The sequence below is a fragment of the Cajanus cajan genome, chromosome 9 (assembly GCF_000230855.2).
Source record: "Cajanus cajan strain Asha chromosome 9, NIPB_CcT2T_4, whole genome shotgun sequence".
Lineage (NCBI taxonomy): Eukaryota > Viridiplantae > Streptophyta > Magnoliopsida > Fabales > Fabaceae > Cajanus > Cajanus cajan.
Window position 1 is genome coordinate 51,504,277 of NC_138525.1, and position 14,075 is coordinate 51,518,351.

Consider the following 14,075-nt stretch of genomic DNA (forward strand, 5'->3'; position numbering starts at 1 on the left):
CATTCATAAATAATAAGCTATATTATTGTAATGACTTGTCATGGTCATCACACTTATGAAACATCTACTACTAGCAGTAGAAAGACAACAAACCACTTAGAATTATATACTCACAATATCAAAATATGTACACTATGACATATATATATATATATATATGTGTGTGTGTGTGTGTGTGTAAATACAACTAAAACAACTATACAAGGATATGTATAGTAATTTGATAAGTACCAAATAAATAAAATTCTAAGTTTTCAGTCAAGCAACGTCTATACAGACCAACAAAAGTAATCAAAGACTATATCACCAACAACATGACCTAGTAGAAGCCTTTAACAGCTCAACTCCAGCTCATCCTATCCTACTTCCATAAAAATCATGATTATCATTGTTCCAACCACAAGAAAAACATACAAGAGTAAGTTAGATTTCAAAAATATACAAGTATAAAAAAAAAAATCCATGCTACTATCAACATCCATTATAAATCAACTATAAACACCTCATGGTTCACAACAGTCACCAATTCAACAAAGCAATCAACATGTTTGAAAGCTAAACACCAAGCAATTCAAACACATTCACTACAATCATACCATACAACATGATATTCATCCAGTGTATATGAACAACAATCAACTCACACCACATTACATGCACACACAACAATTAATGCATCGTCATGCATTCACCTATGAAAATCTCCTAAAACACCTTAGTAGTCTAAGTGACTTGACCATATTATACTAACCTGATTGTTTTCATGTCCAATGCACCCGCTAGATTGACAATTAAAATGGGATAACAATCCCTCCTTTGATTTCTCAAGTGTCACCACTTACACTAGAAAAGGCTGATTCCACCATCAAGGCTAGTATAGCTAGATATAGGTGTACCATGACCTTAACATACATTATCAAGTCACATATGGAATTACCCCATTGACTATTCTCAAGGTACCATGCAACCTTTCCAGTAATCAATTAAGAGTTGTATCCATCGAATTTATACTTTACTCAAATATTAACTAAAGACCTAGAGAAGACTCAATAAAATCTACTCCAATAGTTTTACACCTATTTAAGAAGGGTTTTCAACGAATGACCTCTTAAAGCGTCATAACAAGATTCTCTATATGAGATCTTCAACTTTCAAAAACAACACCTCTCCTCCAGTCCTAAGCCAATCAACATGTTTTAATGCCCATAACATTCTTAACATCAACACCTCAACATACATAATCTATATACATTACCCAGGTCAATGCATATAGAGATCAAATCAAACCATTACATTACAACATACCAATGTTTATCAACTCATTCAGAATAGCATATCAATGCTCAACATCTCAATCAAGTATAACATACAAATGCTTAACTACAATTCAACCATACAAACATCTACATATATTATCCCAAATCAATATATATAGAACTATCATCATCATACAATATACAACATGTAATAGACTTAACAATTCTATCCATGTTCACCATACAATTCATCAAGAAACAAGTATTCATAATGTAATCTATGCCCGGTGCAACATACTTTGGCCTCGACATCATTGAGGCAAGGAGTCCTTTGCCTCACTCACACCCGACACCACTCAACCCGTGCCTAGCATGACTAAGGTAGGGAACCCCTAGGACCTTAAGCCTGGTGTGGCAAAATTTCACACTTAACCTTATGCCAATCTGAGGTGATTCTTTCTCCTCACGTTCAGTGGCAATTTAGGCAAAGTCAATTTTCTCACCTCATGTCTGATGCCACTTCAACCTGAGGCAAGTCTTTCTCCTCACACCCGGCACCACCAATCTTGCACCTAGTGTGAGCATAATAGAGACCCTCGTTTAAAGGCACACCTAACATAACTTTAGATTCTACACTTGTAGATTACGAAAATTGCACTCTAAGACTTGAAATTTAGCCAAACCAAGCATGCAACAATCAAATCCACAATATACAACATTTTACACTTATTTCCAACCAGAAACACAACATGCAACAAGGATCATTCAAGATCGTCAAATTCACTTCACATGCTTCTCACAACACCTTAACCTAACAACTTCATCATGTAATTCAAAAATTCAACACATGAACTCATTATTGGTGTAAGCACAACAACATGCAACACAATAATCTAACAACAAAATGCTCCAAATTTCCTTTACCTTGACTCCAAACCACCAAAAATGAAGAAGAGGAAGGAAGAATAAAATAGTCGAGCTTCATGAAGCTTCGCACTACACCATAGATCATTAGCTCTAGAAGTTTGAAGTAGAATCCAACCCCTAACAACCCAACTCGAAGACTTTCCTGAAACTAAAAAAAGAATAAGAAGAAAGGGTTCATATTTTGGGATTCTCTAACTCACCTAAAACATATATAGAACATAAACTAGCTAAGAGAATTATTGACTCAAAGTACATTATTACAAAAATAAATATAATAAAAATATTAAACATCTCATTTATAAGTTATTATATAGTTAATAGTAATATAAATATCTTTTTAAGGAAACAAACTTAAGACATTTCATTCATAATAAAAGAAACAACACATTTTGGAATAAAATTAAATAGCATATGATGGTGATGTACTTGCAAGTGAGTGGATCACTTGATTGGTTTCTTTCTTAAAGATAATAGTATTATAAGTTATTAAAAATAAATTTACACAACTTGATAATTATATCTATATATCTTTAATCAAATAGCTACAAAAATATTTTTTTAAATATATATTTTTTCATAAATAAACATATTTAATATTTTAGCTTGTACAACATAATTGATAGTTATTTATTTTTTATAACTAAAATTTGTAATAAATAATTTTTTTAAACTTAAATTATATTCTATATTTATAATAAATAATTTATATCTAGATATAAAGTATTTTTAACTACTAATAATTTTTAAAAGAAATATTGAAATAAAAATATAAAGTTAAAAAACATTAAAGTAAATATAAAGATAATGTAAAGAGATAATATTTAAATTTTAAAATTAAAACATATATATATATTTTATATATTCAATTACCGTTTATTAGATAACTCATCCTTCATTTAATATGAAAAACATAAAATACATTTTTAGATAGATGTTAAAAACGTAAAGTATATTTCTTCGATGAGATGAGAGAACTTTTAAATGAAAATAACTGTGTGAGAGAAAATGAGCAATGTAAAACACTTTGCAAAACAAACAATTATTCTAATTAATATAAATATACATACACGTGATAATTTCACAATTATAAATAAATAAAATAAAACAAAATATTAGAATATCATAAAATATATATTTATATATACAAGCTAAAACATATATTTTCAAAATCTGATAAAAAAATAATTTATAAATTATTCCGTTAAATTCATAATTTTTTTTAGATGGTTTTTTTTTTCTTCCAACTTTAAGGTTATAATTTATCAACACACCTTTATTCAGACAAATAATTGAAAATAAATATAAGAAAAGGGACAAAAACGTGAGTTTGGATGAGTCACATGCATTGCCAATGCCATATTCCGCTAACTGAGTTGCGAGCGCTTCACAGTTGAGTGTTTGGTGTATCAAATCAATGGCGGATAATATGCTTTCCATTTTCTTCCTATTCCTTCTTTCTCTCTTCGCGTCGATCTCCGCACAAAAGGAGTTCGTGCTCACTTTGGACCGCTCCAACTTCTCCAACACCGTCACCAAACACAACTTCATCGTCGTCGAGTTCTACGCACCTTGGTAATGGTATCTACCTACCTTTTTCTTTTTTTCGCATTCTTCATCAACCGCATTCGTATTCCAGATCTCAACTATTGTTTTCTTTTTTAAATTAGAGTAACTATTCCTTATAATTGAACATCGGGATCCACGAGTATGGAAAAAAGATGAATATGCTGTGGTGGACCCCACCTTGCCATGCATGGGAACACTATGGGATGATACAAAACCTCTGTTTAAATTTATGCTGCATGATTACCTGAATAATTAAAGTTTTTTTTTTTATATAAATTTAAATATTTTTGAAAGTTATTTTTCTAGAAATTTTTTGGAAAGTGTTTTAAATTGTATTTAAATAATTTAAAAAATTTTAAGTTATAGAAATTGTTTTTTTTTTCGTTTCCTGGAGTATCCATCGCTCCTAAGATTTAACGCGGTTGCATACACAATGCAGGATTTGAATCCCTGACTTTGCTTAAGCGTGAATAAACCCCTACCACTGAACCACACGCTTGGGATTTATGAAAATTGTTTAAATTCAAATTAGATGTATTTTTGAGAATTTTTATATTTAAAATAAAAATATTTTTTAATAATAATTTTTAAAAATACTTCTAAGCTTATATCTGGCTAACTTGAAAAAATCTTTGGGATGTGCCTAAGAAGACTGACATTTTACTTAATTTAGTGCTGCACAAGATTATTTGGATTTTCTAATGAGAAGGAATAATTTTACATTAGTTTGCAAAATATTCTCACTGATCCTTCTTATCTTTTTCATAGACATGTTTCGCTATAAATTTAAAAGAGCTTTTGAAAAGGCTTTTTTACTAGAAATTAAAAGTTTTTTTAATAATTTTTTCAAAAATACTTCTAATTTATATTCGAAGAAGCTTTTTTCAGTCTTATTGAGCGTGTTCTTCATCTTCAACACATTAAAATGTATTTACTTTTTTATTTTTTATTTGGCACTTTCTTTATAAAGTAGTAGAAAAATTTGTAAGAGGATAACTAAACAAGAAATGCTAGTAATATATTTCTAACAAGAAATTTGTGAGAGGGGTAACTGAGCTCACAGTCATTGAACTAAATATTCTGGGCTATCTATTCACTGAAACTGTGTTTTAACAATTTTCTTTCTCTTTACTCATAACTCTTGATATATAATTCATTTTCGTTTTCTTCTCTTTCTAGGTGTGGCCACTGTATGAAGCTTGCTCCAGAGGTAGTGTTTTTCAGATTTTATTTTTGTTAAGTTCACCTGGTAACATATGTGAATGCTGATTTTCTATTATATTTTATTCCTGCAGTATGAGAAAGCTGCTTCTATCTTGAGTAGCCATGATCCTCCGGTTCTTTTGGCTAAAGTTGATGCCAATGAAGAAAAGAACAGAGAAATTGCAAACGAATTTCAGGTTCAGGGATTTCCAACCATTAAGATTCTGAGAAATGGGGGCAAGGTTGTTCAAGATTACAAAGGTCCCCGTGAAGCAGACGGCATTGTTGACTATTTGAAGAAGCAAAGTGGTCCTGCAACAACAGAAATTAAATCTGCTGATGATGCTAAAGTTTTGATTGGCGAAAATAAAGTTGTTATTGTAAGTGATCTTCCATCATCATGCTTTTATGTTTAGCTTTGATTTGTATCGGCCTAAAATCTTATTTTCCAACATTATCAGGTTGGGGTTTTCCCAAAATTTTCTGGGGAGGAGTTTGAGAACTTTATTGCATTGGCAGAGAAATTGCGTTCTGAATATGATTTTAGTCACACCTTGGATGCCAAACACCTTCCACGTGGAGAATCATCAGTGGCTGGGCCAATAGTTAGATTATTCAAGCCATTTGATGAACTTTTCGTTGACTTCCGGGTAATTGTTGATTTATGCAGATAAATTTCTTTTATGTAGTTTAGTGTGTTTCTCATTTGGCTGTGGATAACTGTTTGATGCTTGTAGGATTTCCATTTCGAAGCTTTAGAGAAATTTGTTGAAGAATCTAGTGTCCCCGTTGTGACTGTCTTTAACAATGACCCAAGCAATCACCCCTTTGTTGTCAAATTCTTTGACAATCCACATGTGAAGGTAATATGCTTTCCAGCACTATTTTATTTGTTCAATATTAAGCTAGAGGATTCTTCTTAATTTTATATTGTAGCAGTGTTTCATATTGTTACCGAGTTCCCCCTTCTATTATTATCATTCCTGTGGATTACCTTCTACTTTTCCATAATTTGCTTGTTTTCATGACATTTACCCCTGTTTCTAAATATTTATTATTCTCTTTTGCTTTTGTTCATCTCACCCCTATTTTATATCCACATTTATTATCATGTTGGATTGGAAAAATTTATGAATTCAATAACATCCAAATTTTCGTGGGCAAATACTTATTTCATTATCTATTTCAAGTGTAATGTATGTAGGTTTAGACCATCACTCTTGAAAAATAGGATTGGTTTTAGTTTACTCTGCCATCCCACGTTTATACATATACATATTGTTTTACAATTCATGATAGAATTCATTTTTTCTTTTTTGTTAATGCACTTTTTCCATTGCAACAATTATATGTATATTTATTTAGATTTTCTATTTTCACTAGCTACTTTAGATGAAGATAATTTTAACTAGTTCTTTAGTTCTCTAGTGTTCTAGAATTCTAAATTCATATTTTGAAATTGTTAGGCAATGATGTTCATCAACTTCACTGCTGACACTGCTGATTCTCTCAAATTAAAATACCGTGAATCTGCCGAGCAATATAGACAACATGACATAAGCTTTCTAGTGGGAGACATTGAGGCTAGTCAAGGTGCATTCCAGGTTTGCATCAAAAGAGTTTGCACTCTGATTCTATATTTATTCTCTGCATATATCAATATTTGACATCATGAATTTGGCTTGTCCTGGCAGTATTTTGGTCTTAAGGAAAACCAAGTGCCTTTAATCGTCATTCAACATAATGATGGGAAGAAGTTTCTGAAAACTAATTTGGAACCTGATCATATTGCAACTTGGTTGAAGGCATACAAGGTGATGCTCATTCAATTATTAATATATATCTTTGGCCTAACTTTAATTTGGTGGTATCTTTATTTTTAGTAGTTAGGAGGTATAGTAATATCTTTAATTTTAAAATAATTGTATCCTTGATGTTATTTTTCTTTCAGTTTGTTTTTCATCAAATCAAACTATTTCTCTGTATAATTTCAGGATGGAAATGTTGAACCATATAAGAAGTCTGAACCTATTCCTGAAGTTAACAATGAACCTGTTAAAGTGGTAGTTGCAGACAGTCTTCATGACATTGTTTTCAACTCAGGGACAAATGGTATACTCTTTACTATCCAGGATTGATAACTACGTTTGCAACATAATAGAACCATTCAAATTTTCCTTTCTCTTTAACATTGGTTGACTGCAAAGAAGTCTTTCCAATTAAAGGAAATGTGACTGGAAAAAACAAAGGAAAAGGAAAAGCGGGAATATGAAAGAAAACATAATTCACAAAATTAAAAGCTGGAGATAAACACAAATATTTGCACACTATTTTAATAGTATTTATATTTTTTAAAGAAAAATGTAAAAGGCCTTGTGTGACATTTTGTGTGTAAAATCTTATTCAAAGCATTACTATTACTCTGATCAATTTCCTAATATTTAATATTGCATAAAAAAAACTGTTACTTGGACATTTCAAGGTTAAAGTAATGATCTTTTTTCAACTCATTTTTTCCCTAGTTATTCTATTAACATAAAAGGAAAAACTCTGGTCTTTGAAATAAAAAATTTAATATAAACTGATTTGACTGTTCCTTACTAAAACTAAAGATTTTGGCAAAATAGAATGGTTAATATGCTAGAATGATATAATGATTAATACCGCTATCAATCTAGAGGATTTACGTTGTTAAAGAATTAGTACTGTGGCGTTTTTTGTTACACTTGGATCTCTGGTGGATTCAAGATTGTGTTAACCAAACTTCTATCTACTTGTGATTAAAATTTAAAAGCTTTCATCTAAAAGTGGAATTCCTCGACTGTCTGAAGCTGGATTTGACAGTGGCTTACAACATTTCCTGTTAATGTAATACAAGGTTTCTATAGTTCTTAAAGAATTGATAATTTAAATTGCTTGGTTTCTCTGTGACATATGTTTGTGTTGAAAAATAAACTGCTGAAATTACTATTTTCTTTATTGCATGTTTAGACATGCGTTTAAAATGAATTGATCCGTGTCAACCAGATGCTAAGATATGTAAGCTTCTGTGTCTTTTTCTTCTTTGATGCAAAAATCATTACATATAAAACGCGAAGTCAAACACATGCTTAGTTTGTGGAACATGTCCGTCTGATACCATTTATGTATCCATGATTGTGTAGATTGTAGTATTGTACATCTAAATTATTGTATCTCGTTTTTCTCGTGTGTTAACAATTGAGAATGAATTTGTTAAGTATTGTATCAAACACCTTGCAGTTTTGCTGGAGTTTTATGCTCCTTGGTGCGGTCATTGCAAAACGTTGGCTCCGATATTAGAGGAAGTTGCTGTTTCATATCAAAGTGACCCTGATGTTTTTATTGCAAAACTGGTAAGAAACGTATCTTTATATTATCTTTTAGGATTTTTCGTATATTTATTTTAATCAATCACCTTTCACTACTGTTTAAGTAGCTTAATCACAGAACAATGGAAAAGGATTTCATACACTAATAACCACCCAACATTCCAACAATAACTAATATAGCATACAGGTTTTATAGAAATAAACTTTGTTGAAATATAATTCTTTTTTTATAATAATTTTTACTAAACTATTTCATGCACCTCCTTCCCAGGATGCAACTGCCAATGATATACCAAGGGAGACTTTTGATGTACAAGGTTATCCAACTATGTACTTCAGGTCATCAAGTGGAAAGATATCACAGTATGATGGAAATAGGACGAAGGAAGACATTATAGATTTTGTTGAAAAGAACCGAGATAAACTGGATCAGCAAGAACAAGTAAAAGATGAGCTTTGAATAAGGTAAATATGTGTATATCATTAGTTCATCTTCCATTTCTCATTTGTTTGGCTTATAAGTTATAACCTACCATAAAACCTGTCTTCCATAGTTCCTCATTCACATTTTGATTTAGTTGTCTTAATGTCTTCCCTTTTTGCAGGGATGCAGCTGTTCCTCTCTGAGGATATTTATACACACGCTAAGTTATGTGTAGGATCTTCATATCTTCGTAGGTTTAAATTAAGGATCTTAGTTTCTTTGCTTATCTTTTATCCTTTCAGTTTTGTTATCATTTATACGTTTTCTGTCTGAATTAAGTAGATTTTTTTTCCTTGGGGTAGTGTTAGCTTGACAATAAAAAATTGTGGCTGTAAATTCCTTTAATCCTTGTTAAACCAGTAGATCCTTTAGATCACCAATGAATTTTCCATATCTCTTTGATATCCTTGTGAATTGTTCTCAATATGTGTTGATTTCTTCTGGTCAAAGGAGGCATGCATGAATATGATTATCTAACCGTGCTTAGTTGCTCTCTGTTTACCCGCTTCTGCTTCTTGCAATAATTGGGCCGTGTTTGGCAAAGCTTAGTGATCGTATGCCTCAACAACTTGATTTAAATGCTAAAACAAACTGTTTTATGCTGTGATTTACAGTGTCTTGGGAAATTTGTGGTTTAATGAGGAAAATTGCTGAAACCGAACACGGTTTAATGAGGAGCACAATTTTAAATTGTGTGGTTATAGTAACTGTGTATTTCTGGAAGATGTACTTGATGCAATTACAAATATAATTGTGTTGCAATTATAGAGAGTTCCAAAATCGTAATATTGTAGTTGCAATTGTAGATACAAACTGCAATTTAAAACCATGTTCCGGAGACAATGCCGTTCGTTCGTTATCATTGTCATTGTGAGAAGCTACGGATCTGTCAGCAGATTGTTGTTCAAAGGATTTCAGAAAGCATGGCTGAAGCTTTTTCAAATCTGATTGCTGAAGAGGCTTCAATAGAAACTCCTCTGCCCCTCCTTCCAAGCACCTGTCCAAAAGCATGCTCAGTATGGTAAAATAAACAATTTATTTACAACAATTTGTATAATTAAGAAAAATATTTTTTTAAAAAAAATAATAAATGATGTGATAGACAAATAAAAAAAATATTCATATTTCTTATCAACAATGAGAATTGTTTTGTTACTTGGATTAAAAAATTATTTCATGAAATATGAACTTGAGAATGTCATATATTCATTTTTCTTTTTTTGGAGTTTTGAAAACATATTTTTGAATATTATTTATTTTTAGAAGATTGTAACAACATTATTTAAAGATTGTTGTTTTTTTATATTAGATGTTGTCTTTCGACTATTGGCAAGGATATAGAATGTTTAAAAAAAGAAAAACTTACATGGTGATTCTCGATGGTACGTTTTCTGATGACATTATGACGACAGGTACATCTTTCCAAGAAGATCCCTGCAGCTGTAACAAATGTCAACAAAAGAAGAAAAAAAAGGAAAACAAAAAGAACAAATAAATAAAGAAAAGAAAAAAGAAAAAGTAAACTTTGATCCTCAAATCTGATCTTTCCCCTTTTCTTTATCTTTCGTGTTGCTGAAAATTCCAGCCTGCCTAGTCTTAAATATCAAGTTTTTACCATATATAAATTTGTTTTTTTTTTGGTACAGATATATAAAGTTTGTTTGATATACCAAGGTTAAAAAACAAAACTTGTCCGATTATAGGTTAATTGTATTTGTAGTCTTTTTTATTTGAATTATTTGCGTTTTATTTTTTAAAATATTTAGTTATTTTTTTAGAATTTTAAAATTAAATAAATTTTATATTTTGATTATTTTTTATTTTTATATTTGTTTTTACTTAAATATTTATAAATTAAATGTTAAATTATTTTAAACATTTTTTTGATTACTCAAAATTTACTCATTAAAATTCAAATTTCATCTAAAATAAAAATATATATTCTTTTCGCATCTTCAAACTCTAAAATTCCTGTAAAAAAAACTAATATTAGAATTGATAAGAAAAACTCTAATTAATTACATGTTACAATTCTTTTCCAACCTTTAAGTTATTATTTTTTTTTACTCTGAAGCTTTTTACTCTGAAGCTTTAAAATTAATTATTTCATATCTTAAATTCATCATTACTACCTTGTAAAAAAACTTCATCATAAATATCCAAATATTTAGATAAAAAAATGAGAATTAGGGATATTAGATGAAAAAATTGACAAATGAACCAAATTTACCTAATTGTTAAAAATTTAAAAACTTAATTAACTAAAAATAACATATAATTTAAGTTAAAAGGAACTAAATAAACCTTTTGGTGAAACTAAAATAATTCTAATAACATTTTAGAATAAGAGTTATAGACCTAATTCATTGTTATAAAATCAGTTCATAAAATGAAGATTATTTTCTAATTATATACTCTTTAAAGTCAATGTGAGGTTTAAATTTTTTCTAACATATATTAGCAGAAAAAAAAATCAAAACAATTAATCTTTTTTGTTGTACCCGTTTAATTAAAAAACGGGTCCTAGGCATTCTGCACGTTAGTGAAAAACATGATGAATGATTCACGGGGGAAGGGAAGGGGAATGAGAACTGAATTTTGACCTTGATTCGTTTTAGTAAATCATAGCCACTCATTCCTGGCATGCAGTAGTCTGTCATGATCAAATTCACTTTGATTCCCTGTAATTCAAAAGATTCAACATCACATGTTTATAGATAGAATTATTATCCAAGATATTATACTTCTACTAAAACTAGATAGCATCAGAATGTAGCTTGGGAGAAAAAATGCCCATGATGGGTCAGCAAAAGAGACATTTCATGAAAAGAGAATAGTATATATAGTTGATACGCTTCTAGTAAAGAAAATTATGCTGAATCAAACTGCCACGAGAGTACCACGTTAGATAGAAATGCATATGTTTTTTATCAAATGACTTGTATATCCTAAGTTTTTAACGCATTTTTCAAGAAGTTTTTTTACTCATATCCCAAAATGATACAAGTTCAATTTCTACTGTCAATGTAAGTGTGAGGTTATGTTATAGTATTTATATACAAGTTCAATTTCTACTGTCAATGTAAGTGTAAGGGTATCTTATAGTATTTATCTGTGAGAAAATATATTTATATCTTGATGAGTGAGTTATATTTTATTTTTATCATGTTATTTAGAAAGTATTTACACACAGAACTCCATATTAATATAAATATTGTCTACTTTAAATTTTCACTCTCATAATTTTATTTTTAATTATTATTCAAAAGAACTCTTAATCAATGAAATATATAAGAGATCTAAAATGAATATAAGATGACGATGAAAGAGAAATATTTAATACTATAAAGTCACTTTATATTTAAGATGATGTATCTTGCGTAATTAATTTGATATGTTATTTATAATCATTTCTATGTTTTCTCTCTCGTAAACACGACTAATGTTAGCAACTTTTGTAAATAAGTATTCTCTTTCTAACACATTTCTCTCTTTCTAATATATTTTTTGTTATTGATCAAAATTTATTAAAAATTATAAATATTGTAAGTCTGGTATTTCATTTAAAAAGTCTCTCTCCTAATTTAGTAATGAGACACATAAATAAGTGATTTTCAACTAATAATAATAAAAAAAACATTAATAAAAGTGTTAAAAGAAAATGTCTCATACAAATTTATGTAAAATTATTTTTCATTCATTTCTATAATGATCACATTAATATTAAAATTTATTATAAACTTATGCATATTCTTCTTTTTAACAAAAGACTAACCCTGTTCTACAAGCCTAAAACTAATAAGTAATAAATCAGCTCAAATGTCAAATGTAGTAAATAACCTCATTAAAAAAAAACCCAACAATAAAGAGAAGAACAAGAAGAAGTGAAGGAAAAAGAAGATTATTACGTTCTGTTGCAATGACTCTGAATTAGAAGTTGAGGAAGCATTATCACCAAGCAGGCCAAGATATTTCAAAGCCTTGTCTCCAGAATCCACGAAGGTAGCTGCTTCATATATATAACAAGCCAAAACCACATATATACTATCATAAATTGAATATTTAATTAATTAGACACAAAATGGCAAGAATTGAGAAGAGACTAATAATGTTCCAATTAATTAAGGCCAAAACCATAATACAGAACATGGTTACTACCTACCTTTGCATGAAGAATCTCTTAGGAGCCTCTCCAAAAGCTTCCTGTCTATGACACTATCATCTACCACCAAAACATGAAAATGCTGTTGGTGCTGCTGTTTTAGCTTTTGGCTATTATTCACAAGCTCCATCTCAGTAGTGTTCAGATAAACTATCTTTTTATCCCTCAACTCTTTTCTACTAGAAAACTCGTTTTATATTTATCATTACCAACCATGTGTGTGCGTGAGAGAGAGAAACGTGGTGAAAGAGAATGAGAGGTGGCATGTAATTGTCTTTAGCTTTTTCTACTAAAGTGAATGCATGAGAGGAAAAACTACTGTGAAGGCACAGAAACAAGCTTATGTGTGCTTCATGCTATGATCTTGACCCTAGATTCTCTACCACATTAATACAACTACCAATCTTAACTTTCTCTCTCTTTCCACTTTCAATTGGATTTTATTTGATTGCTAAGGGGGAAAAAGCCAAGATCTTTGTTCCCATTCCATCATCATCATGGTGGAAAAAGGGTTGATTTTGGGTGTGGATAGGATTATATTGGTCTATACTTATCAAAGACTTTGAAAATTAAGGCAACCCTTCTTTCTTATTACCTCATTAAAGTGCTTTTCTTTTCACCTCAATTTCCTCAATTGTATTTTAATTTATTGGATTGTGTGTTGAATAAGAAGATTCACTAATTGATTAAAACAGTTTTTAGAAGTAATAATTATAATTAACAAATTTGTTACAACTATTTATTATGAGTAAATGTTATATATTTATGCAATTTTTCCTACATATATATGGTTTTATCTAATTGAGTGTGTAGATATTTAATTAATTTGAATTGTTTGGACTTAGTGTTGTATATTGTTTGTATAATTTTTAAGCTAGTAATTATAAAAGTTAATAAATTTATCATTTATAATAATTTATAATTAGATGACAATAGTGCATTATGTGCATGATTTTTTTTAAATGATTTTATCTTACTCGAACATTATTATGGATATTATATGTACACCCAAAAGTCTTACTACTTTGTAAAGAAAGTATTAGATAGAAAAATAAATTTATTTAATGTATTAAAGATATAAATAGCATTCAATATTTTTTCATATAAAGAGAAAATTAAAAAAAAAA

At 29.6% G+C, this 14,075-nt stretch overlaps 2 protein-coding genes across 5 annotated transcripts; one reads left to right on the forward strand and one right to left on the reverse strand.

Annotated features, from left to right (window-relative positions):
- The first annotated feature begins 3,504 nt into the window (after window positions 1-3,504).
- On the forward strand, window positions 3,505-9,258 carry LOC109816077 (protein disulfide-isomerase). 3 transcript variants are annotated; one of them, XM_020380942.3, is made up of 11 exons: window positions 3,505-3,755; window positions 4,929-4,959; window positions 5,045-5,332; window positions 5,414-5,602; window positions 5,690-5,815; window positions 6,419-6,556; window positions 6,647-6,766; window positions 6,947-7,064; window positions 8,214-8,326; window positions 8,574-8,767; window positions 8,908-9,258. In XM_020380942.3, the coding sequence occupies exons 1-10, from the start codon at window positions 3,598-3,600 to the stop codon at window positions 8,760-8,762; spliced, it is 1,470 nt and encodes a 489-aa protein (XP_020236531.1). In that variant the 5' UTR covers window positions 3,505-3,597; the 3' UTR covers window positions 8,763-8,767; window positions 8,908-9,258. The 3 variants fall into 3 exon arrangements, with proteins under 3 accessions (XP_020236531.1, XP_020236532.1, XP_020236533.1); XM_020380943.3 differs by having other exon boundaries at window positions 3,635-3,761; XM_020380944.3 differs by lacking the exon at window positions 3,505-3,755 and adding an exon at window positions 4,774-4,796.
- A 194-nt stretch (window positions 9,259-9,452) lies between these two features.
- On the reverse strand, window positions 9,453-13,476 carry LOC109816078 (two-component response regulator ORR3). Of its 2 annotated transcripts, none has more exons than XM_020380945.3 (5): window positions 12,949-13,476; window positions 12,695-12,792; window positions 11,390-11,467; window positions 10,153-10,226; window positions 9,453-9,783 (listed from the first exon to the last, which is right to left on the reverse strand). In XM_020380945.3, the coding sequence occupies exons 1-5, from the start codon at window positions 13,076-13,078 to the stop codon at window positions 9,549-9,551; spliced, it is 615 nt and encodes a 204-aa protein (XP_020236534.1). In that variant the 5' UTR covers window positions 13,079-13,476; the 3' UTR covers window positions 9,453-9,548. The 2 variants fall into 2 exon arrangements, with proteins under 2 accessions (XP_020236534.1, XP_020236536.1); XM_020380947.3 differs by having other exon boundaries at window positions 10,153-10,220; window positions 12,949-13,468.
- Window positions 13,477-14,075: the final 599 nt, after the last annotated feature.